The 26,725-nt window shown below is 44.8% G+C and overlaps 3 protein-coding genes across 8 annotated transcripts in view; 2 read left to right on the top strand and 1 right to left on the bottom strand.

Annotated features, from left to right (window-relative positions):
* The window catches only part of LOC121597442 (zwei Ig domain protein zig-8-like), a 41,446-nt gene extending 38,672 nt beyond the window's left edge, over positions 1 to 2,774 (top strand). For all 5 annotated transcript variants that reach the window (XM_041923197.1, XM_041923199.1, XM_041923196.1 and 2 more), the window contains exons 5-9: positions 61 to 177; positions 576 to 669; positions 870 to 997; positions 2,157 to 2,436; positions 2,522 to 2,774. In XM_041923197.1, the coding sequence (XP_041779131.1) occupies positions 61 to 177; positions 576 to 669; positions 870 to 997; positions 2,157 to 2,436; positions 2,522 to 2,655 (753 nt within the window). In that variant the 3' untranslated portion in view covers positions 2,656 to 2,774. The remainder of the gene's footprint in view (positions 1 to 60; positions 178 to 575; positions 670 to 869; positions 998 to 2,156; positions 2,437 to 2,521) is intronic.
* Positions 2,775 to 4,636: 1,862 nt separating this feature from the next.
* LOC121595886 (protein PRRC1-like) lies at positions 4,637 to 15,976 on the bottom strand. The gene is made up of 5 exons (XM_041920235.1): positions 15,311 to 15,976; positions 15,144 to 15,246; positions 14,888 to 15,058; positions 14,608 to 14,797; positions 4,637 to 5,639 (listed from the first exon to the last, which is right to left on the bottom strand). The coding sequence occupies exons 1-5, from the start codon at positions 15,819 to 15,821 to the stop codon at positions 5,424 to 5,426; spliced, it is 1,191 nt and encodes a 396-aa protein (XP_041776169.1). The 5' UTR covers positions 15,822 to 15,976; the 3' UTR covers positions 4,637 to 5,423.
* Positions 15,977 to 16,243: 267 nt separating this feature from the next.
* LOC121595885 (sorting nexin-2) lies at positions 16,244 to 20,064 on the top strand. Of its 2 annotated transcripts, none has more exons than XM_041920233.1 (5): positions 16,244 to 16,850; positions 17,365 to 17,489; positions 17,570 to 18,458; positions 18,525 to 18,677; positions 18,746 to 20,064. In XM_041920233.1, exons 1-5 carry the CDS (start codon positions 16,716 to 16,718, stop codon positions 18,794 to 18,796), a joined length of 1,353 nt encoding a protein of 450 aa, XP_041776167.1. In that variant the 5' UTR covers positions 16,244 to 16,715; the 3' UTR covers positions 18,797 to 20,064. The 2 variants fall into 2 exon arrangements, with proteins under 2 accessions (XP_041776167.1, XP_041776168.1); XM_041920234.1 differs by having other exon boundaries at positions 16,245 to 16,850; positions 17,368 to 17,489.
* Positions 20,065 to 26,725: the final 6,661 nt, after the last annotated feature.

Here is a 26,725-nt window from a genome sequence, read left to right on the forward strand (position 1 = left end):
GTTCATATATCACAACAAAACGTGCAACGTCCCCCTGTGCGGATCGTTCGTCCTCGGCAGGTGTCCTGGGTGCGGCATCGTGACATTCATCTGTTAACCGTAGGTAGATTCACCTATACGTCAGACCAGCGTTTCCAGGCTGTACATAATCCCCAGACAGACGACTGGTCCCTACAAGTAAGCCCCCTTATTCCTCTGTTGCCCCATTGCGTCACTCGATGTGTGTTTTTGTTTTTATTTAGTGCAAACTCCAACACTCTGTTCCTCCTTCTCGATGAGCCTTTTGAGAGCTTGGGGAAAAGCACAAACAATGAGTCAGCAAACTATATGAAGTAAAAAAAAATGAACCCAGTTTGCCTCTATTGACTCTCTATATGGCCTATTCGGGCCATCGATCATTTGCTGGTGGGCGTTGGCAGTAGATCCATGTGCACACGCACGAACACGCAAGCTCTCAGGAGATTCCGTCCGTGGAGTGTTGAACTCTCTTTTTTGTCCACTTTATTTTCCCTCCTCTTTTGCGTCTGTCTGTCTCTCACTGGCAGCTAATACCCGTTGGTTCGTTGTTCTTTCAGATTAGATACCCCCAGAAGCGGGACACGGGCGTGTATGAGTGCCAGATCTCCACTACGCCACCGGTCGGGCACTCAATGTTCCTCGCCGTCGTAGGTAAGTGTCCAGCCGCACTAAATGCACGGGGCTGATACTGGTTTAATACACGTTTAGGATACGTATTGCTCATTCACTCTCTCTCTATGAAAGGCCTTTGAGTGTTTTTTCGGTTTTTTGGGGTATAGGTTTATTTCGATTTTAACAGACACTTGTTTTCTTCTTTCCACGTATCCCTATAACTCCTTCTCCATCTGCAGAACCAATCACCACGATCGTTGGTGTGCCGGATCTGTACATCAACACGGGCTCAACTGTAAATTTAACCTGCATAGTGCGGAACTCGCCCGAGCCTCCTTCAACCATCTTTTGGACCCACAACAATCAGGTAAGCGGAGAAGAGGTGTGTTTGTGTGTCTGGGGTTAAGGTCTTCCTTCTTTATGGAGCGTTGGATTATGGCTTGAATTAATGTGAGAACATGTCCGAAAGCTTAGGATGGAAACGTTATCCATTTTGATGTTACGTTAGGAAGGGGGATGTGTTTGGACATATTTTCAGAGATGTGATGTGTGTTATGTCCTAACTGAAACATTTAATCGGCTTGTTAAAGAATAAATATAACAATGATTGAGCTCTTTTTGTAAAAGAAGAGAAGCGTCGATGATAATCAAAATAACATTCAGGTTTTTTGGTTGTATTCCATAAAGTATATTCTGAAATATAAAACATTATGCTTAAAACAATAAGCATTTCAATTTGCTGTGGTGTCAATTTTATGTTATTGTCTATAAAATTGAGTTATTGTTATGCCTTTTCTTATTCATCGAATACAAACAATTGAAACCAATTGAGGGAACGATGATAAATATTATTATACTTTAAAAACATAACCTGTTCTTTTTCATTTTTAATTACTAAGAAATGAAACATTCACTTGATTTGACCCGTTGAAATTAGTATTTCACAATTGTTTATAACTGAATCAAATCAAAACATTAACTTGTATCTAAATGCTAATCACTGACACTAATCTAAAAACCTCCAATCACTGTTTAAAGACGTCTTGAGTGTATCTTCATGCAAAAAGTTTTATCTGAGCCTATTGAAACCATCCTTTAGTTTCCCTCGTTCTCCTTATAAATTCAGAATTAATAGCAAAATTTAAAAAAACGAACTGATAAATAAATAGAAAAGTATTTCAAGTCCTCAATACTTCGCCAAGGCCAAATGGAAAAGTGTGGGTTAATACTTAGGTGCAAATATCTCATCCTGGAATATGATCTTGCTTGCTTTGACGATGTGTTCCCCTAACTCCATTCAAAATGAAAATTGCCGATCGGTCACGTTCCCGTTGAAACTGCGCTTCAAAGCAAAAAGCACACTGCTTTCGTTGCTTTGTTCTAATAATCGATAAAAATGAATGGAACGAATGAAGAGCGTCAATGTCAATTGATTGGGAGCTTGTTTCTTGGTTCGAGAGTAAATTCGCTTTATTCCATTTCGAGTGATTTTTCCTCATTTTTTCACATTTTTTGTTTGTTTGCAGGAGATCAACTACGATTCACCCCGGGGCGGTGTGTCGGTCATAACGGAGAAGGGTGAAATGACGACATCGTACCTGCTAATACAACGCGCCCGTACCACCGACAGCGGGAAGTACGTCTGCTCCCCATCGAACGCCGATCCTTCCACGATCAACGTGCACATCCTGAATGGTACCGTTCGACCGCCCTACTCGCTAACCGCGTCAAGGGCAATGACAAATACGACAGTGTTCGCTCGATACTGGCAACATTTCAGACAGTATTTGTCGGGGCTACCATTGTGTGAGTGGTTTTTATAATGATGTTTGTGTAATGTGTTAAATATGTAAAAGGTTTCTTGGATATTTTTAAACTTTCCTTTTCACAGTGGGCTCCCCGCTCAAGCGGTTAACATTGCCGCCCAGCCAGTGGAGTTTGCCGCTGAGCATAATGGTGCCCAGTATTGCATCAACAGCATTTTTCCTGCAAATCCACGCGTGGACCAACAACTGTCGGTGGTGACGGCGAAGAAATTCATCGTAGAACTCACCCCTGACCAGCAAGACAGGATAGGAAAGGATGAGCGGAGAAGAGAGCTTTGTTAAAATTCGTGTGCATCCAAGGCGGTGTAATAAAATAATTTCGAGGTATAGTGAATTGTATTTTAATAATTTACATATCACAAAAAAAGAGCGAATTTGAGCGTAAGGTAGGTAAACCAGCTGCAAAAAGCAAACGTATTCGAATGTTCCCTCCATGATCTTAAGATAAAAGTTTAATTACAAAACAGTGCCCATTTCCCCTTCAAATGGTTTTCTTTTCAGGGGGATTTTCCCGTACTCATTCGTTCTTTTTACTACTAAATTCCAAGCAGCTTTCTCTTCTGCTCGGGAAATGAAAAGGCGCTCAATCCGTTGTATGGACGATAGTTTAATATGTTTCCTTTACTCCCTATCCTGCTCAATGAAACCACTCACTGCCGTTAGCAGCTTTTTTTCTACTACCGTCTAGCACTTTTTCACTATTCTGCTTAATCGGATTATCAAGCAGAGTGTAAAAGAAATGAACGAATGAGAATCGTGGCAAATGGGCGATAAATCAGAAAACTATTAAAAACATTAACCAACCACCAATCAGTTGTAGTTGGTAATGCTTTGTGTGCGTAATACCATCGTTTGTGTGTAGCTTAGCTTTCTTGGTGTTGAAAAGGGCTTTACATTCATTATGCGAATAGAATGAAAAATGGCTGATAATATAGCACAAATTGCATTATGTGTTGTTGGTTGTAAGGATTTGCTTTGGTGGGTCTGGGTAAAGCAGGAAAAAATGATGCTCCTTTTGTGCTTTATTAAAATGCATTCCGGTGGGACGTTTACATTTACTCCTGTTTGAAGATTATTGTTGTTAGCCATACAAAATAGAGGTAAATCTGTCGTCGGTTTTCCTCCTCTTTATGGTCAACTTGTGTGTTAATGTTGGATGAAATTCCCTCAACCAGAATGCAAACCACATTCGAACCAGTTGTCTGATTTGGTTGTACTTTAAAAAGAGCATTTTTTAATGTGCACCTTTCACACATTAACCAGACACAGGTAGACAAACACAAACAAATGGGGATAATTATTTCCGTAACCGATACGCGTTCATATGCCTGTTTGAAGCATTGGCACAATGAGGGGGTCAAAGAGAGAATTAATAAAAATGCAATTAATTCGAACCAGCGTAATAAAAACAGGATGAGACTGTTTAAATTTTCCCATTTATGTGTATGGTTTCGTGTTTCATTTAATCACACTTTCAATTTGAGTGCATGTTTGCCGAATGGGAAAGTATTGCACTTCGTTCCTTGTACCAATTGGCCTTTGGCTGCTAATTCAAGGTTTTCATTTTGATAAAGTTGTTCAAGCGTGAAAACGAAGCGCTAGGTTACACCTGCTGTACACGGTCCATCTTAGAATTCAACTAAGCCAAGTATTTACCTCTGAAAACCACAAATGCTAATGTGCAGGCGTTAGCCGCCCAACGATTTGTTTTGCTTACTTTGCAACACGTTCCGGCTTGTTGTGGTTGTGTAGTCTATTGGAGGGAGAGAGAGAGATAGTATAGAATTATATTGCTCGCACACACAGTGGCCTTCAAATCTGCAAACATAGAATTTATAATTTAATTTCCACTCCAGAGCTTGGTACCGGTTGAAACACCTTACCTCGTTCGCGTCTCCATGCTTTACGAGCTTAACATTCAGACCAAACAGACAGACAGGCCACGTTGAGAAAGAATGAGATTTTCGGAAAACGTTGACACCGTACAAATATTCGACCCACCTTTAACAGTCCTGTCGAGCAACTCGAGAACAACAAAGCGATGAAAATTGAGCAACAAATGCAGATTTTCTACCGTTCGCTTCGTTAATTTGCGACTCAGAACACTCCGACACCAGGGCGACACTGCAGCCGGACATATAAAAAAGATAAACAGCGGCCTCTCCTCGCGGCCAGTTTCGTTTCATTTCGTTCCATTTGTTTAAGAATGGCTGCTTACAGTTTGCGTTTTATTACTGGTGATTATTAAGATAATAGGCTTACAGTTTCAACGAGTGCTATATAATAAACTATGGTCGTATAATTTTGATAAGCGCACGCTCGACACCTTCAAGAAATTACCTCTCTCTCTCTCTCTGTCACATCTTTCGAGCGTACGAGATTCACGCGATCCTATTCAGCAGGCAATGCCGTGCGATTCTTGTGTGATCCGGGTCGGTCGGTTAAATCTCATGGGTTGAATCAATAAATTGAAAATCATGCCGATTTTCCCATTCGCAACTCGGGCAAAAGGGAATCTCGGTGTCTCGGAAGGAGAGGGTCAAAACAATAAAAAAAGGATTCTCTTATTCTACACCGTCACGTAACGGGCGCCACCCAAACGAACATTAAAACTTGTGTGTACTTTTTCACTCCTTTCTTGCTGCTGTTCACTCCCAATGGGATTGTTGGTCGATACTTTTTCCATTATACCTTGTCTTTCTCGATATGGGTCTGTAAAAGAAGGTGAAGAGCTCCTCTAAATGCTAACCGTTGCCGCCATCATCTTGTGTGGAACAAGCGATCAGCTCTTCACAAAACCCCTTCTTTTGCAATATCTTGGACTACGATCGTCACGAAAACGCTTCCACCACACACGATGTGCTTAATTCATTTGTCCATCCGGCTGTAGCTCGCAGGTCCTCTGGGGGCAGCACCAGCTCAGTACTGATTACAGTGGCAAGCCCTAATGATGGTGAACATTAATTCTTATTCCGCCGGTTGGGGTGTACCATCGCCGCCATCGCCGCCGGTAGTGGATGGTCCGGCCGTTGCTCCCACTGCTGAATCCACCTGCGACGCCACGGTAAGTTCGTAGTCGAGCACGGCATGCTTGTACAGTGTCGCTATCGTTTTGGCCGCGGTCAGTATCATCTCCGAGCGGGACACGGACGTGTACGAACGGTGCCATTCGGTGTGTGAGGTCTGTGAGGAATGAAAAAGAATAGAGCATGAAAGTTAGATGGTTTTTGGGGGACATTGAAAACACAAGCATGGGGGAGCGCACAGCTCAATGAACAGGGAAATGAAGAAATGAATGACCTTTCCTTTCCGGTTTTTGGGGCTTTAAAAACCGATGATTTACGGCGGGATGCCAACGATGCATTAAAAGGATCCTTTGGCAGCGGCAGCTAATCGAGGTGGAAAATTGATAAGTGTACCCTTTTACTACTGTTCACAAATAAGAAAAGATCATGAATTTAAACTATTGATGCATTTATAGCAGATTTTTTGCTGTAAAAACTCTATACTTAAACACTTCATGCATCCCTAAACCCATCCCCTTCATTGGAATTTGCTGAACTGTGTGTTCTAATTCCTCCTAATCACGTACAGCTATCTAAACCATTCCGATTTACATTACCCGCAACACCACATGCCATTTAATGCATGATTTTGCATTCAAAGAACGTTCGTTGATGCAATCAAATCATCATGATTGTCCCTGTTTGTGTGCTTTATATTAAACAAACATACAACCGGACCGGAAACATCGCGGAAGCACACCTCACGAACGAACAACATCAATCGGTCAATCAATTTAATTGGCAGTTTGTTTAACGGCTGCTCACAAAGTAACACGTAAACTCCGTGCCATTGCTGTTTTGATGGAACATCCGGACAGACCGGTGGACCAAACAGAATGGGAATTAAGCAAACAATGAGTCTGCTTCGCTTCAACAGAGGGACAGGTGCTGGAGCAACGATCGTGACGTTAAGTTTGATGGAAAATATTTAAAAGCATATTGATCGATCGTAAAAGTGACTGTAGAAAGGGTTATCAAGATGAATTGGATGTGATAAAAAGGAACACTTTAAAGCGTTTTATGTTGCGCAATAGAATCGAATCAATCATTATACTTTAAACTCAAACATGGTTTAGAATTGTTAGTGATTTTTAATAAATATTCTCTTCTTTATTTCTAAATTCAATTACCCACGGATATTGTCCAGCAAAAAGCAAAATTTTCAATCTCGCTCTTTCACTCTGTTTCAATTTAAAGCGAATCGTTTTATCGAGCTTTCCCAAAACAATCAGCAAAGGATCGGGCAAGCTTTTACATCCCTACACACTACAAACTACTGCAAACAACCGGAAGTAAACGAGAGAACAATTCAGCTCGAACGTTAGTTCCGGCATTCCCCCATGACCGGAACAACCACCCTTCGTCGTCCAGGACAACCATTGGATGCGACTAGTCACAACGATGGTAAATCGAAAAGGCTGCAACGTGATGGAAATAAGGAAGAAAAACTACATCCGCTCGTACTGGCGCTTGTAACGCTTGCAGGCACTGTCTGGGCGATTTTCGACATCCGGTCAAACAGCACCAGCCCTAGCCAACGACTGGCTTATGCTTCATTCGAATGGATGCCTCGGTGAAGGTATATTGTGTTCGATAACTTTCAATTTGTGCAGTAACGTTCGAGCGGGTGATGTTGAATTTAGCCTCAGCGCACAAAACGTGACCAAATGGAACAGAATATTAGGACGTCATTCCATCCCATCGCTCTCTGCAACGACCAAGTTAACACGCCCTTATGTGAAAAATAGTTTATAATCCAATTTGGACACACACTTATATGTTTGTGCCTAGCTGGTCCATCCCCAGCAGTAAACTCTCTATCAAAACGAGTGATCACCCTTCATCCGAGCCAATGTTTTACTGTCCAAGCGCTCGCGTCTGTTTATGACCGTTTTCCTAGAGCTAATCATCAACTGGCCTCCGGCCGCCGCAACAACTCATTTGCACTCTATCCTCGGTCTATCTGCTGCTGAAAACCAACCAAAAGGCATCTTACCACATCGAGAAAACGGTAATTCCAAGCGAAAGATAGCCAATCGATATGGATGGTGCGCAAATACCACAGAACGAGCGCCGTTTTTCATCCCGTTAGTAATCGCATTGCTGGTTACTTCCGAATTTTGTGCAATTCGCTAACGATGAAACCGTGAGCCGAATTCTGCATAATCGGGTTCGGTGCAGTCGTACCCAGTTTCTGCATAATGTCCCGGGAGCTAAGCAGCTGCAACGACCACGAGCATAAACATCCACCCGGAAGCGTGCACAAATCCCTGGCCAAACAACCTTGACCGTTTGCTTCCGGTTAATCCTTTTTTGAGAGTGGGATGAGAGAAGCCTTCAGGGTATCATCTTGTGCAACACCGGATGCGGTTGAAACATGGCACCAAAAGCTAACTCAAACACTAATGCAGCCAATCTCCGGACGAGGGATAGCAGCACTTTCCGTAGAAGATTAGTCCCGCACTTTGGGATGGAAATCAAACGGGAAGGACACAAGCTGATTAAGTTAGGACTGTATAGAGGAGCGGCAGGTTGTCCATTTAAAAACTTTCGCCGGTGAATGCAGTAATTCCGTACAGATTAAAGATGCGGATACACAACTTTGCAGACACTCGTTGTCGCTCTAACTCCCTCTGAATGTGTGTCTCTCTCCACTCTAGGGGTTTAACAAAATGGCAATCATTACAAAAACGCATAATCTCATTACGTTCGGGGAATACCCGGGCCTTCCTTCCCCGTTTGGAGAGATGTAAGCGATTCCAAAACGAAACCACACAAAACCAATACGCAGGAGAGATACAATAAAATTTAATTAAAATCATCCTATTTCATCGAATGAGGCACAGTGTCATTGAACGATAAAGGTCGGTATACCGAATGTCCTTTCGGGGGAATATTTGATATTTTGAATCTCTCGTCCAGTAATTAAAACAAGCTTTTTCAGCCGGCAAATACCAAACGGTAGCCATGCGGAAAGATTTTTCCACTGGGGAATAATAAGCAGGAGAGTGGTTAGGATGGAAACAGATCAGAAATTCTGGGAAAAGAGGAACAAGTTCAATCATTTAAGTAATGTAATCATTTCAATCTTTTGTCGCTCAGTCTCGTTTCAGTGTAATTTGCTGCATAAATAATGTGCTACGCATGATTGCATACTTTCAGGCGTTGCGTCTTTCGTTGCGTCTTGCATTGAAAGTGCAAAGTGGAAAACTTCCCCAGGCTCTGGGAAATTTTTGTACTGTATTATACATGCACTAACAACTTCCCAAAGTTTCCAAAGTTATTATAATTCATAGAGTTAAGTTAAGTGTGGGGAAGGTAAGGGATATATTGCTTAATAATGTAAGTATGTCGTCAGATTGCATACCTTTAGGCGCCTATGTCGTGTTTTAAGCAGGAAGCTCCTTGTTTTTGACCTTTTGTTACATCTATGAAACGTTAAACACACAACACAAGATAACCCTTGATCAATTTGAGATAAAAACGGTCAAATGTTCCCTTTTTACTTCATCATCTGGGAGTAAGGTAAGTGGAGGAAAATAGGAAAAATCAACCGAAAAGGTACCGAAGAACCCCAGAAGATATTTCACAAAAAAAGCCTTTATAGCGAACAACAACACAATGCTTTTAATAGATTGTAAGTCCATTTACACGACATTCCATCATCTTCTTATAGAGCAAATTTCACGCTCCGTCTATGCGTAGGCTTATGGTTAAAGATACCATTTTACCCTAGAATACCCTTTTCCTGTTTTCCGCTTTGGTGCATTTTATCGTCGCACCAGAATCGACCAGCCAAACCACGACATACCTAGAAAGATGTCTCCGCCAAAAGGTAACACCTTCACAATATTGTGACCTAATCAACTGAAAATAACATCCGGCAGTGAGAGCCGCAACTCCAAGAAACTCCAAAAGGTTCTTGGGAATTCGTCCTTGCGCGTACGATAACGCTCGTAAACGTTCAAAGAGCATCCGAAATTAGTCTGTGACCGTACATCGTCTTTTCCGACCCAATCACACGGAACCGAAAACTAATTAAACGTGAGTAGCGTGTGTGTCCGCGTGCTCGTATGCCGCTTGAGGGAACAATCAATTAAAATCGAGCCCGAAACTCCCCAGCGGATCGATATTCAATACCAGAGGACGGGGTTGTTACGGAAAGTTGTAAGTGTCTCGCAACGGTGCAAGCTGAGCAGATTTGAAATACAACCCGAAGTCGGTGTAGGTGAAGGAGAACCTCCACCGGAGCAGCTCAACTTACCCGAGTCTCGTTATCAGAGACACGTCGTCATCAAAGTGTAATCAACTATTCACAAACATGATTTTGATGCTACGAACAGGAACATCATCTATCGGCCAGATAATAGGTAATGCTTGCTCAACTTTGTTACTAGCTTGTATCTGAAGGGTCAGGTGATGGTACAGTGATTTCGCAACAGGACCCATCTCTTCCCGTGTCCCGTGGAAAAGGGATCAAAACCGAACGTTCAATAAACCGAGGATCCCAAATCCCACTCACCTTAGGTCCGATGTGTACATTGTAAACCAGGCCTCTGTGAAACGATGCCTACATAAAGCCTTTATCGGTCGATTCGTTCCATCAACAACGGTTACCATATCTAGAACGAACACATCATGGCCTCTTTTCAGCAAACATTTCGTACAATTCTATCGACAAAGGGTTATTGGGGAATAATAGTTTCAAAATCGGTGTCAGCAATGTCTGCAGAATCATTACCAAAGCTACCCACAAATGGTTTCAAATCTTGCAACATGCATATTCAACTTAGTCACCAACAGCTGCCATGGTAATGATTATCCAACAATCGCTTACCAGCTCTAAATGTCCTTCGTTGTTGTACATCAACATACCTTCCCTGAATTTCTTTCCCAACTTCCCTTAGTTCTATTTCGAGCTTACAAAACAAGCGAGACTGATTCTAACGACAACAACTACAGACAATCCGCAATGGTCGAAAGCTTTCGGGCCATTAGTTTTACGACCATGATCATGAGGATGATGTCTTCGGGACTAAAATGTTCAATGCTTCAACGTGTAGTGTTATCTTCGCTGTGGACATCAGGAACTGACGATGATCAAGGTTTTACAAGTTCGAGGCTGTATCGTATTTAAATAATCGTCGAAGACGATCGTCCAATTCCCGAACTTTCAAATCCTTAAAGAACGGCATAACTTGACCTAGTTAACAGTAACGATACTGTTGAAGATTAAATAAACGATATAAAACTTTGCAGAAAAGATCAATAGCTCCAAGCTCTAGCATTCTGCAAAAAAAAAAAAAAAAAAAAAAAAAAAAAAAAAAAAAAACAATTCCTAGTCATGGACTTCGATCTGTAAAATTAGTTCCCTCTTTCCCTGGATAAAGTATCCATTATTCAACTAGCACAACATCAGCAACTAAACTTCAAACTCTGTGCGTTAAAATATAGCAACAAACGGCACACAAAGGCAGCGCGGTCAAATGGCCAGCCAAATCCACTTCAACTTTAACCAATTTACCGAAAACTTTCAACACGACCCGAGAACGAGGACCAAACAGAATGACCGTCGCCTGATGGGGGACTTTTAATTTTCGTCAACAGCCACCCGGTCAACAGCCATTAACACAGGCTGTGGGTGGGAAATAAAAGTGGCAAAAATAACATGCTCTCTTTGCAGGACAAACTTTTAACCCAGTGTGATCCGTTGATTAGACTGCTTGTATGTGTTCCTCTCTTTCTGGTCTAAAACATACACTTTTTGGAAGAACTTCATTCAATGAAGGAACACTACACACGATCACTGTTGTGATCGGTTGCACCCAAAAAAAGTGGTTTACTAGCGTGCAAAACGTTTTTCCATCTCGTTCTGCACTTCATCACTATCCGCAAAGGGGTCTTCCATCTAGACCTAATGTTGTCATTTCCTGTCACAACCAAATAAAAAAAAAGAACGGACAACATTGCAAACGTGTCGTTTGTGCACCTCACAGTAGTTAGGATGTAGGGAGCTAAGGGACATTGCCTCAAGAAAACGACCGAGACGGAACGTGCGCACGTGTCTAGCGCAAAAACCACTCGAAACGAGGCGTCCCCGGTGCAAGGTCTCTGGTGCATGTAATTGATTGGAATTAGATGGAGTACACACTGTGTAAAATGGGAAAACTTTCCTGCGCACGACGACGATGACGACGGAGCAAGTTACTCAGACACACCGGTTGAAATTGACTGCACCCCTTGCGGAGTGTCGCAGCGTAACAGTCTTCCTCTACGCGATATCATGCTGAGTCACCTGGTGCAACTTTTACTCGCTGCACAAAAGAGCAGTAGCGGTGGTGGTATTAGTAGTTCTTGGTAATTTTATTACCGAAGAAAGAAAAGCGCATCGGGCATAGACCGTCACAGCCAATTTAAAACCTGCAATGGGAACAGCTTTTTGCGAGATTGTGGACAACACACATACAACTGTGTTCGCTTAATAAAGCGATGCTGCACAGACACGCACACCACTATTAATAATTTATCTCGTATAAAACCTACGCTTTTGGAAGCTTTAGAGCCTGCATGTATGCAACACGGCGAGCAAATAGTACTAACTAACTGCTTTCCGGACCCATCGCAGTGCCAAACAAACACCATCGAAGAGTGCCCTGTTTGGCTGCACTTTGTCTTACCGGGGAACACCTTTTCATGCACACGGACACATACAGACACACTCACTCTGCCTAACGAAGCATTTTAACGTCTTGGTGACCTTGAGCCTGCCTGGGCCTGAGCGAATGGCACCAGTAAACCACCAGCCAGGGACATACATTATTTTAATAGGCAACCACGTTGGCGGCACACCACTTACACACACACATAAACACGTATACTCCCCCAAGTGGCACATAGTTTGCTATTTTTCATTTGCCAAGACCGTTTTCCTCCGACCCCGAAACGGGCGTTTGGTGAGGCTATGAAACTCATGGTAATGAGTTAGCCGGAAGTTTGCAATAAACCGAGCGACACCACTGCTGCCAGCCTGATACTTAAAAAGCGGAAGGAAAAGTACACGCACATGGACGCTGGAACTGGAACGCCCTTTTCCCTAATTTTTGGCACATTCTTTAGCCTCAGCTCGATGCAATAAATCATGCAGTGGTGGCTGCATCCACACGGAGCTGAACTAAACCACCTTTGTCCATCCTGTTGCACACCACATCGCTTTAATGGGATGCAGATTTAGTGGTGTTTGCGTCACTCTGCAGCTGCAGCGATGAGAAATATGGCACGCAACCGAAGGAATGAATTTTGGGGAGAGGATCTAAAGATTTTTAATGTGGTAAGCTTCATTTTGTACGATGAAAGAGACGATTGGCCATCGTTCCGGTTATCAGAAATATGTAATTATTATCGCAAATGCCGCTCGCAGCAACGCTTTGGAATTAACTTTCTAATATGTACAAAATGCCAAAAGAAAAATTGCTCATTCTAAGAACGGTTTTTAATTTTACTGACCAAACACCGCCACTTGTACGTCGAACGGTTGCTTCGGGTTCGCTGAAAACAAATTTTAATATTCGCAATTCAAATATTCATTCCTAATTTAGCTAACAAACATGTGGGCAAGAGCATGATTCCGAAGAATTAATTATAAATTGTGTAAATGAGTATCGTGAGTGGCTGGTGTCCGTTTTGCTGATTATAATTATATGTATTTCAAAAGACTTAATTTAACACAAAGTGTGCTACATTTCACAAGATAACCACTCATCAGCACCATTCCAATTAAACAACTTTTTCAATATATGAAATGCTATAATTAACACCCAACGAGGGGATGAAAAAAGCAGCAAGGAATAAAATGCAATGCAATGCGTACCATTCAGGCAAACAATTCACCATAAAATAAAAGTACAATTCTACGAAACCAGAAACCACACATACACACACACACACACACACACACACACACACACACACACAAATGGGAAAATTTTAACCGCCTCATCATACTTTTACCACACCGGCTCAATTTAATTGCATTTTTATTAATTTTTTTTAATTCATTCTCTCTTACTCCCCCATCGTGCCAATGCTTCAAACAGGCATATGAACGCGTATCGGTTACGGAAATAATTATCCCCATTTGTTTGTGTTTGCCTACCTGTGTCCGGGCCAACCGCTTAAAGTGTGGAAGGTGCACATTAAAAAATGCATTATTTTTAAGTACAACCAAATCAGACAACTGGCACAAATGTGGTTTGCATCCTTTACAGGTGCGTCTGTTTTTTTGGTTGTGCTTCTGGTTGAGGGGTTTTCATCCAACATTAACACACAAGTTGACCATAAAGAGGAGGAAAACCGACCACAGCTATCCCTCTGTTTTGTATGCTAACAACAATAATCTTCAAACAGGAGTAAATGTAAACGTAATTCCCACCAGAATGCATTTTGATAAAGCACAAAAGGAGCATCATTTTTTCCTGCTTTACCCAGACCCACCAAAGCAAATCCTTACAACCAACAACACATAATGCAATTTGTGCTATATTATCAGCCATTTTTCATTCTATTCGCATAATGAATGTAAAGCCCTTTTCAACACCAAGAAAGCTAAGCTACACACAAACGATGGTATTACGCACACAAAGCATTACCAACTACAACTGATTGGTGGTTGGTTAATGTTTTTAATAGTTTTCTGATTAATCGCCCATTTGCCACGCTTTTCATTCGCTCATTTCTTTTACACTCTACTTGATAATCTGATTAAACAGAATAGTGGAAAAGCGCTAAACGGTATTGAAAAAAAAGCTACACCGATCTCATTTCGGCTAACGGCTATGAGGGGTTTCATCGAGCAGGGTGGGAAGTAAAGAGACATATTTAAATAATGTTCATACAGCGGATTAAGCGTCTATTCATTTGCAGAGCAGAAGAGAAAGCTGCTTGGGATTTAGTATGAAAATAGACGAACGAGAAATGCAAGGCAAAACTCCATCAGTATTAATTCCCACCCTCCGAAGGAAAGCCATTTGAAAGGGAAATGGCCACAGTTTTGTAATTAAAGAAAGGCAGCAAATGCAATGCAGACTTACATTCAGATTCCTGGCCATAACGCTACCGACCGTAGTGGCGAATCCGGTATCCTTCAGCATATAATCCTCCGGTGTGTCGGCTTGCAGGGCAGCAATGACCGGCAGCGGTATGGGCGTCATCTGCGTCACCGTTTTCAGGAGGATATTTTTCGCATAATCAAACAGTACAATCGCACCGGCCTCGAACCATCTATGGAAAAGGGGAGAAGATTAATTTAATTTTTCATTTTCTTTTGCTAAAACAAAAATCGGGGTTTGCTTCACGAAACGCTCCACTTACTGGTCGGGAAAGAGTTCTACGACAAAGTTCTCCACCGCCACCACCGGCAGATGATCGTCCACGCGGGGATTTTCAGCCCGGATGCTGTTGATACGATGCTCGGCACCCTTTAGGCCGGCGGCAAACCCAACTGGCTGGGCGGCAATGCCAACCGCTTGGGCGGCTAGGCCACTGTGAAAAGGAATAGGAAAATAATCCACAACAAAATCGTCAATATTCAGATACGCTCGTCCCAAAGAAACCAATCACTACTCACATGATGGTGGCCTTGCCAAATACTGTCTGAAATGCTTCCCGTATCGGGCGAACCTTGTCGTCTTTGTCCGATGCCACAATCACCTCCGTATCGCCACCGGAATCTGCAACAAAGAGGGTTTCATGGTCAGCAAACAGCGTTTCCCGTTTTATATATTATTCCCTTACTTATGTATTCCTTCATCTGCGGGTCCAGCGTGGTAACGATCGTGTCGACCGAGTTCTTCGCCTTTTCGGCCACCTTCTGCAGAATGCCACTGCCCGACACGGCACCCTTCATCCACCCGAACAGGGCCGAGCCGCTCTGAGTGATGGGGCTAAGGGCCGCCGCGACCGGTTCCGGGTTCAGGATCATGCTAGCAAAATCTCTCCCCACGGACTGGTCGGGCAGCGTCGGCTCGGCCGGGCGCACACCAGCAGCGGCCGCCATTGCCTGATCGGCAGTAAACTGCGACGTGTCCTTGCTGGCAGGAATCGCCGGACTGAACGTGGTCGGTATGAACGGATCCGTTTCCTCCCTCTTCGTCGTATCGTCTGCGGTGACCATCGGGGCGGCAGGCGGCACACTTTCCGCACCAGCTGGTGGTGCTGCCACGTTCGCCGTAATGAAGCTGGGCAGCTCGGAGGGTGGGCCCACATTGGACAGGATGTTTCCCGTTTTCTTCTTCGAATCGCTCATTGTGCTGTTGAAGTGATCAAATTGAAAAAAACACTCGATACACGGCCACTTTTTGTACGACGCAGAATAAAGGTAACAAAAGTAAAACGAACGCGAACAGCCGATTCTGAGCTACGTTTATTTTGCTCCGTTGTTTGTTTATATTTTGATGGATTTTTAGTACAGCGCCGAGCACTATGGGAATTTCGTGACGTGCGCACCTTGGCAATATATTTAAAGTTCATTTATTTTCACATTTTCACATTGAAGATGTATAAAAATGGAAAAAAATGTTCACATGAATGGTTCAATTTGATTTTACAAACACATTGTGCAGTCATCTTCTTAAATTTCATTACATTCCTCACCAAATTCACACACACCTTACTGTGTACACCTTGGTTGTACTAAAAAGCTCGCACCCGCATTTGACAGCGGCCCGTGTCTTCGTTTTCTCCGCATGACGTTTCTTGTTTTTGCTGACGACAAGTGCAGTTTCAGAAATTGCTTTACTCATCTCGCCGTTTTTTCGCGTACCAAAGATAAGTGCAAGTAACTTTCGCTTCCCTTTTTGCTCCCCCGTCCGGTGTTGCACATTGAATGCTGCACCGTAGTTCAGATGTGCCGCACAGTAGCATAACTGGCAGTGCAAATTAATCGGCCCCGAAATCTGTCCGACCCTCCCAACGGGTACGCGTCCTTTGTTTTGTGGGGCGAAAAGCGCCGCTGCTGATAGTCAAAAGGCCCCCACAGAACGGTAACGACGAGAGCCATTGTTGCTTGAGGTCTTAGTGATAGTCGTGACGCGACCGCAAAGAAGGATAAAGAAAGACTCTGCCGTGTGGAAAGCGATTGTGCCGCTATACCGACCCGGGACCACTCCCGTTCAAAAGCAGCGCGAGCAGCAGCAGCAAAATGGACACCAACGGTACCTTGGAGCATGATGGAGAGACGGAGCAAACGCAAAAACAACAGCCAGCCTTCGACAATGTTGATATCACGTCGCCGGACGACGAAAACGAGAACGATATCTTCGAGTCGGCGATACAGGTTCGTGCGTCTTCCGGGGACTTTCCTTTCCTTGTCGACTTTTCTTATCAACAGCGGGCCCCCGTTGCACTGTGTGTATGTGTGTTGTGTTGGATGCAACTTTCACACCCATCCCATACCTTCACCGCCACTGCCAGGCGCCAGCTTGCCCTCAGACCACCAATACTATTAAATTAAATTAAATTTGATTGAATTACGTTATGCGGGGTGCATCATAATTGGCAGCAGATAAGCCGTGTGCTGGTGCCACCTAGCTCTTGCATTGGCGGTGGATGATTCAGGGGGATGTAGAGAGGGGGATGGGGAGGGAGAACGCCTTTTTGCCAAATGCTCATCACACCCGCTTGGGCCCTGTGATTCACCAGCTATACGGCAAACAGGCCCCGCAGATTACGATAAGAAAATCTTCAATGGGCGTTTTATGCGTGGTGCGTCGTTTACGATCTCCCTTCCTTCTTTTTCCACGCTTCGTCGTTCTACACACACACACACTTTATCGTTTTGTTTTCGTCAGCAGGAACCACTATCGCCCGTACTGGAGGACGTGCCGACGGACGAGGCGGGGGATACGTTTATCGAAATAGTTGTTGCTGACCCGCAGAAAGTGGGCGACGGCATGGGTTCATATTTGGCGTACAAGTATGTGGTCGCTATTTGTTTGTTTGACACATTGTATTGATTGATGATTCACAAATAATCTGAATCTTTGTTTCCCGCAGGGTGTCCACAAAGACAAACATTCTGAAGTTTAAAAAGCGACAGTTCTTCACGATGCGCCGGTTCAGCGATTTCCTCGGTCTGCACGATCTGCTCGTAAGCAAGTACCTGCGCATGGGGCGCATCATACCGCCCGCGCCGGAAAAGAACATCATCGGCACGACCAAGGTGCGGATGGGCAGCCAGCCGCAGGCGGAAGCTGGCGCGGGCGTCAACCTGGAGTGGATCGAGAATCGGCGCGCCTCGCTCGAACGCTTCCTGAACCGGGTTGCCCAGCATCCGGTCCTGTGCCAGGATACGGACTTTGTCAACTTCCTCGAAAGCGACCAGGAGCTGCCGCGTGCCGTCAACACGGCCGCCCTGAGCGGTGCCGGCGTGATGCGCCTCTTTAACAAGGTCGGCGAAACGGTCAACAAGATCACGTACAAGATGGATGAGAACGATCCGTGGTTTAACGACAAGATCAGCGAGGTCGAAACGATCGATGCACACATGCAGAAGCTACACTCCGCCATCAAGGCGCTGGTGTCGCATCGCAAGGAGCTGGCCACGCTGACCGGCGGTGTAGCGAAGTCGGCCGCACTGTTGAGCACGTGCGAGGAGCATACCGGACTGTCGCAGGCACTGTCGCAGCTGGCGGACGTGGAGGAGAAGGTGGAACTGTTGCGCTCCGAGCAGGCCAACTCGGACCTGTACATCCTGTCGGAGACGATCAAGGACTACATTGGGCTGTTCGGTGCTATCAAGGACGTGTTTCACGAGCGGGTGAAAGTGTTCCAGAACTGGCAGCACGCCCAGATGCAGCTGACCAAGAAGCGGGAAAACAAGGCGAAGCTCGAACTGCAGGATCGACGCGACAAGCTGGAGTTTGCGCAGAAGGAGGTGGAAGAGGTAGGAAGGCCCAGAATGAGGAGTTTTTTTTCTTTGTTCTTAAACGTCTTTTTGCTACCGTTACAGTGGGAGGGCAAGGTGCAGCGGTGTCAGAAGGAGTTTGACAATATTTCCAGTGAAATCAAGAAGGAGATGGAACGCTTCGAGCTGGCTCGTGCACGCGATTTCAAGTCGACCATCATCAAATATCTGGAAGATCAAATGGCACACCAGCAGCAGGTAAGCTTGATTGGTAGAAGTACAACCTTTTTAGTATCGGAACACTAATCTTCGCTCTCCCTAACCAGCAAATGCGATACTGGGAAGCGATCGTACCGGTTGCCCGTGACATTGCATGAGAGGAACCGAACGCGTTGAATCCGCCCATCCTGTACGACGACGACGACGACGAAGACCGTGTTCCGACGACTGACAAACTGCGCCTCTCGATTAATTTAGTCGACTCCAATGCTAGGATATCGTAGGACGGCACACTGCCCGGGTGTGTGTATTGTAGCTGCGGCCGGGGAGGATGGCGAATAATTTTGCGCACGGCTTCATAAACACAACCCAGACAAAGACCTGCAGATAGTTTGATAGTGATGCTGCGCTAGACGATTGTTGTGTGGGTGAGAGTTGATCTAAGATTTCTTACGCCTCATTTCACTACTCTATCCTGCCCTCCCTCTCTGCTCTCGCGCCACAAGCCCTTTCGACTTTTAGGAAGGAAAGGGGCGAAAAGGGTTTCCTTAAGATGCAAGCTACGCTCATGTATTCACTAAACAACGCGAGGCGTTGGGGGAAGGAGGGAAGGAGAAGAAAGGATAATATCGATCGACCAAAAGTGTGATGTGTATTTGTAAATAATGATAGCGCGAGGTGTGGTACGTTCGCAAAGAAGTAAAAAACAGTAACGTGTAATCCCATGCAACACACCATTCATACAAAATCCCCGTTTAGAAGCAGTAAAAATTCGCTTAGGATGCTGAAATGTTAGTAACAAACTCACATAGAGAGAGGCACACACACATACAGTCACCGCAATGGCTGATGGCCACTAGTTAATTAGGCTTCACAGTGTTGCTTGTACTACCCGTTCTTACACATATCTTCCCCCGTTACACATAGTTAAACATCCCGCGGCACCCGGAACACTCACGCAGACACCTTTGTTGCCTTTCTGTTTAGATATTGGTTTAGTGCATTTGTTACACGTTTTGGTACGTAACTCAGAAACACACACACACACACACAACTATGTATGTAAATATGTTTGTTTTGAAACAGTCACGTCACGTGTACTGCCTCCAAAGTGTCCAAGAGAATGTTTCAACAAAAAAAAAGGGATACACATGTGGGTACCAAAATTCTCGAATAAGCTAACAATCGGGCACAGTGTGGGTCAGTAAGAAAGCCCAAACTTGGTTAAACATTAGAGATTCCTCTTCTAATAATTGTTAGTATATGCTAATTTCGTGATGTATGTTTCAAACATGATCGGTTTTTTTGCAATTCCAACCCATTTGAAGGGCGGTGTGAGATTTTTTTTTCGTTCCAAAATTGCCTACACATTCGTTAAGTTTTGTTTTTATATCAATGCCCTATGCATAGATAGTAGCTTCTCGCTTAGAGCAAGGAAGTATTACCGAAACGTACGGTACGATCCCGTCTGTCGAAAGTGGCATCAGTTCGCAAATGTGCTGTGCGTAAGGATTTGAAATCATGATAGAATATTTAAAAAACCAATGTGTTTTCCCCTTCCCCCTCTCTCTCTCTCTCTCTTTCTCACACACACACATTCTCTTTCTCTCTACTCTGTTGATCGTGCGCAAGGCCAGCGCAAAGGATATTGTTACATTTTTTTCATAGGTTAGAACACGTGAACTCTATTATACTATACAAATATGGTATATGCATACAAAACTAAAAGTCTTATAAATTTATTTCCATTTTGGATAACTAGAGCGCAAGCGCGCTGTGCTGAAAGGGGTGAACAAGATAATCAAAGGCGCAAGAGCGTGTGCCGCAGAACAGAAAGGATTTGAACGGAAATCCGTGTTTGCAGCAGGAAGTAGATGAAGTCGCTGTTTTGCATTAGATAGGAAGGATGGATGGAAAAAAGGAGATAAGTATCACAACAATCGTTTTAAGGTAAATCAATTGCATGTTCCGTTATTACGTTCAATACTGTGCTTAAATCTTACTCCTAAAGATTAATATTGCCGATACAGTACAGAACCGGGACAGTGAATTTGTAAACACCTTTTGCGATTACACATCAATTACAATCCTACACTCCGGTCGGTATCTCGATCGCCAAATTGAACCAGCTTGAAACAATCAAAACGTGGAAATCATCCCCGCCCCGCCCGCTAGCGAATCATTTTCGTGTGTAGCATTGTATTTAATACTTTCGATAATCAACGCTTTGCGGCTACAGTGTAGATTCGTTATTTATTGTTTAATTTTTGGTGCGCTAGTAATGCATCAGTGGTAGTGCATGCTGTGGACACCTCAGGCATTCCAGTACGAGTGGGTACGAGACGCTATTTTTTCCCGCCCCTGATTTACTTACCTACGAAACACGCCGTCTCTCATACCTCGATTCGCGTAGCATTTATGTAAAAAACGACAAACAAGCAAAAAATAAGCAACCGAAAGTGCATACTTCCCATGTATTGCCGATGGATGATGCAATCTGTGTTCTCGTAGATGTATGCCGCGTGTGTTAATGGATTGTGCGTGTGATAATAATCGAAAACAATGGCAAGAAAATGTGAATAATGCGGCAGTAGGGATAGTAGGGCTTCAAGCTTCATCATGTACCACTGCTTTCTAAACTGCTTTCCACGATCTTGAGCGTATCGATATAGAGATTCTCTTTGTGTAGGATGTTTCCTCTCCAGTAGAATGAGCCTTTCTGCCGGGTATAATACACATATATAGCCCTTCTTGATCGCATTTATTCGCGTCTTTCGTGGTTTTGTTGGGTCAGCATGTTTAAAGCATTTATAAAGCTGACGGAGAAGGCACACAGAAACACACACACAAAAACACAAACACACGGTATGTTTAAAAGCCCTCTGACCGTTGTCCATGATAATAAGCAAGAATTGTCGAGCAAGATAAAAGAAAAACAAACAAACACGTGAGAAATGTTATTATTTCAAAAAATATATATACACATATATATCTATATTCTATTACGAATGCGCGTGTGTGTTGTCCTTTGTCCGAATTAAATGAAACTCCCAAGCAGTATCTTAACAGGTAAATGTTAAGGTAAAAATGTAATTGAAGCAAACGTATTTAACGAGCATTTTCCTCTATTTTTAGGAATATATCTCACTCAACGCACAGCTAAACTACTGCTCTATTGCCATTTCAAACTGTATCAGAATGATGAGATAGTTCGTGACGGCAGCCGCAATCTGAAAACGAAACAATCAACCTTCTTGTAATGGCTGGCAATAGAAAATCTTCAAAATTGAAACTGAAAATTACCGAAAACAACACCGTGTAATCCAATGTGAACATACGGCAGGCGGTGAATTCAATCGGTTGGTGTAACGTTTGTAGAGCAAACACCTCGATCTGGAAGCAGAATTGTAAGGGATGGAATAAACCGATTAATAATCGTCAACGTGCAGCTGTGAAAGTAACAGTAGTTCCATACGCTTTGCTTAAGTTTATGATCCATCGGGCTGAGGTTCAGACGTATCAGCAGCTTTTGCGTTTTTAGTGACTGTGAACAGATAAAGAGGAGAACAATTAGAATCTACCAATGTGCAAAAGTAGAAAAGGCAGTTGAAATGTTAGTTAGTGTTTTAACGTTAATACAACTCTCTTTTCGTAGTCCTGCTTGGTTCAACGCACCTGCTCGCGTACCAACTCGCACGCCTCGGCAATGCAGTACACCTCAAAGTAGCACAACAGGCAAGTGAACGTTTCGCGTCCGAGGGCGGCAAAAGACAGCTCACTCTGCGTCCGATAGTGTAGGTACAGTAGCTCGAAAAAATGGTACAACTTTGCGCAAAAAAAACGAACACCGCAATAAGTAAGCGACGAACCCCCACAGTCTTCAAACCGTCCCATTACCTGCGTGACGATGAACGTCATGCAGAGAAAGCTGCACGACAGCAGCATTTGCTGGTAAAGGTTGTGCGTTTCCGTGCAGCACGCCACGATCCGGCAGCGTGCATCGGCCAGATAGTTGAGCTTGCTCCGCACGTACACCGCATGCTGCAGCCGTGCGTATCCGCGCGCTCTATCGACCAACACGCTGGTATGCTCCACTATCAGCTGCTTCAAGCGCTCGTTCAGCGCGTAGTGCAGGTTTTGCTGGAACAGCATCACGGCGTAGTACAACGACACCGAACAGATGATGGTCAGCTTGGGATAGTAAAAGATGCACAGTGACAGCAGCTCGCTGCCAATGGCGGTCTCTTCGCCCGCGTCTAGCACCGCCAGCACGGCCAGCACGATCGAGCTCGTTACGATCAGCTGGCTGATGGTGATCTTGCGCAAAATGTGCCCCTTGATCCAGCGCTGCGACAGCTCGGTCGCGCTAAACAGCTCCCGCTTCAGCTGAAACAGATCGCGCATCAGCTGCGCAATTTCGAAGCGCTTCTTGTAGCGCCGCACCAGCGCGGAGAGAAACGTTTGCAGCACGACCTGGCCCTGGATGGCACCGATCGCCTTGTTGACGGCGGATTCTTTGATGCCGTTCCGGGTGCGCATATCGCTCGACAGGAATTGGGCGCTCTGGTAGGTGAAGGCGCAAAGGATCGCTAGCACGATGCTGTACACTACCAGGACGGTCGAGACGCGCAGCTCTTGCCGCTTCCGATCGTACGTGATCGTCAGGTAGCCGAGCAGGGTGGCAATCGTTGTGCTGAATAGCAGCAAACCGTTCACTACTTTGTCGTTTAGCATTTTTTTTGAGTTGAATTGTGTTATTACTTTCTACAAAGATTGGGAAACTATCACTAAGGACCACGTGCCGTTTTCGATGTGCTTTATATGCGCTCCAATAACGCGATCAATTATTCAAACAATCAAATGAAAAGCAAGCAGCCGCTAAGTGGTGTGTAGCATAAGATCAACAAATCAAGCCCGATTACGAAAACGGATTAAATTATGCACCGATTCTAATCACTCACTCTGCCTCCACTGCAGGCGATAATGCTTACCTCTTGCCGCATCTGACCGCACGAGCCCACCACCGCCATCAGGAACATTAAATCCATCGTCACCCAAACGAGCTGCACGATCAAGTGGACCGTGATGACAAGCGGCTGATCCTCCAGCCCACCGGCCAGCTGCGACCAAACGCGATAGTAGATGGTGGTTGTGTGGATAAATGCTATCGCAAGGTAGGCTAGCAGCGGTGGACCGAACAGTTCGTTCGCCAGTTCCGCCCCCCTCCAAAGCTGGCCGTAAAAGTCCATCAAACCGTCCCGGCCAAAGTGTAGTCGGCGTAGTGTTTCCTGCCGGTACGGATCCGTCCAACTGCTGAGGCGCGGCAGCAGCTCATTAAGCTTCACGGTACAGAGCATTAAATACTGCACACCACCGTACATCGTTAGCAGGACAGCGGATTTCGTGAGATTGGAAAGGGCAATCCATAGCAGTGTTTGGGGATACATTTTACCCATCCCTTCGGGAAAAACACTCTGCAGAGCTAAGTTCGCCAGCAGCGTGACAGTGTGGGCCGCTTCGTATCCGAGATTGAACACACAGCACTTCCTGTACCAGGCGTGTAGAGAAAACGGGCCAACCAGCAAAGAAGTGCTGTGAACGCGGGTGAAAAAATCGGCAAGCTGCTTCATTTTTGCGTGGCACGATAGAAGGTAGCAGGGTGGAAAGATGAGAAATGGCACCTCGCCCAGATGCATGCAGATGGATACGACGAACGTTACGCGGAATTTCACCATAACGCTAACGAACCATGCAAGGTAAAACAAGAAATGAACCAACGGGCCAGCGATTGCGATGGTATAGCAGTAGCACAGTATTAACAACTCCCAGCTCGAACGAGGCAGGCGTAATGGTATGACGCCCACTAGAATCGATTTAACGTAAAGCATTTTGGCAATCAGCTCGATTGATGCCATTGCACGATTAAACTAGATTTGCTGCTGAAGAGCACTGGCTGCGATCGACTGAACCGAGTTACTGAACATCGTTTCGTCACTCTGGTTCATGCCTCACCTCGTCTACAACGCGTGCTTAATTATTCAAACCACTTGCCTAATGCGACCATTCAAGACAGCTACAACTTACCTCTTCTCGAGTTCGGGCAAACGTGCCAACGATTTTCATCAGACACAGCAGATCGATCACGTTCGAGACGACCGCAATTCCCGCTATCAGTAGCGCGTGCCAGCTGATGAATGACCACCTGGTCAGTACCTTAGTCAGCGTCATGTAGCAAACGAACGTCAGGTGGATCAGCGTCATCAAGAAGTACGTTATCAGTGGTACACCATACAGATCGTTCAACGTCTCACACACTTTCCCCAGCTGCTCGTAAAACTCCAGATAACCTGCCGGTCCGTGATGCTGTTGCCTGATCTGTTCTTGAAACACCGGATTTGTGGATAAGCGCCCATCTACCAAGTGATCCTTTAACTGATCCACCATCCTAAGCAAGTACTGTGCACTGCCGTAAATGATCAGCAGCACGATCGACTTCGTGAGCTGGCTCAGTACACTCCACGAAAGAATTTTCACATACTTTTCATGAATGCCAGTGCCGGGCAGCACAACATTAAGCACCACGTTCACACCGTACGCACTGTCGTACACCAGATTAAACAGAAAGCAGCCACGAAACCACAGCCGCAAAGGAAAGATGCTCAAAGACAGTGAGCTGTAGTAAACCTTCACCAGAAGCACAAATAATTCCTTCACCTTTTTATGCCGACAAAGCAAATAACACGGCGGCACAGCCAGCAGAATCGCGTCCAGGAGCTCCATAAACATGGCCGTGTAGTGTGCAACGGAAACACCGAAATTCATCGTAAAAAAGGTGGTCAGATAGACCCAGCAGCGTCCCATCGGGCCAATTATGGCGATGATGAAACAGTACACGAGTAAAGAGCGGCGAAACTGGAGCGAAAGCGTTGCAGGGTGAAATTCGTATGGAACAGCACCGAGCACGACCATTTTCAGGTGAACTAGCCTGGCCAGGAGCTCTAACAGCGGCATCGTTCGACTGCTGATTCGTTGTTTGCAGATGTACCGTTGATCCTGTTCTGCTTGCCGATTCATGGAAGCAAAAAAAGCACACCTACGACCGAACGGTTAGGCTGGGCAATACATTATTTAATTAATGTATTCCTTTAGTGCTTTAGAAGCATTGGTGCGCTTCTGGTATGTTGGTGTTTGTATCAGATGACTATGAATGAATGACCATTCATTCAATAATTCCAGCATGGCTCATCAATTACATCATTTTAGTACACATCGGGAAGCCAAGCCCCAAAGACCTGGTATCGCTCCCTGAATAAAACAGGAGCGAGCTATTGTGGTACCTCATGATTGGAATTTCCTGGATTAGTGTTGTGAGGACTCTTTGGAATGAGAGCTCCAGGGGGGAATTACACATTTAAACGCACTTCTCCACGTGCTACTACAAAAGTGCTAAGAGTGCGTTGAAGTATGGATATGATTGCAATGTAACAACATTGTGCAATGGCCTGCTACATCCTTGCCAAAACTTACCTCTTCCCGTGTCCGGGCGAACGTGCCCACTATTCTCATCAGGCAGAGCAGATCGATCACATACGAGGCGATCGCAATTCCCGCTATCAGTAGCGCCTGCCAGGTGATGTATGACCACCTGACGAGCAGCTTGGTCAGTATCAGATAGCAAACGAACGTCAGGTGTATCAGCGCCATCAAGAAGTACGTTATCAACGGTACACCAATTAGGTCGTTCAACGTTTCACACACTTTCCCAAGCTGTTCGTAAAACATCAGGTATCCTGCCGGTCCGTGATGCTGTCGTCGGATCTGTTCTTGATATACCGGATTTGTGGATAAGCGCCCAGCTGCCAAGTGATCCTTTAACTGATCCACCATCCTAAGCAAGTACTGTGCACTGCCGTAAATGATCAGCAGCACGATCGACTTCGTGAGCTGGCTCAGTACACTCCACAACAGAATTTGCACATACTTTGCATTAATGCCAGCTCCAGGCAGCACAAGATTAAACGCAACGTTCACACCGTACACAATGTCGTACACCAGACTGCAGAGCAAACAGGTGCGGAACCACTGCC

Source organism: Anopheles merus, chromosome 3R (assembly GCF_017562075.2).
Source record: "Anopheles merus strain MAF chromosome 3R, AmerM5.1, whole genome shotgun sequence".
NCBI lineage: Eukaryota > Metazoa > Arthropoda > Insecta > Diptera > Culicidae > Anopheles > Anopheles merus.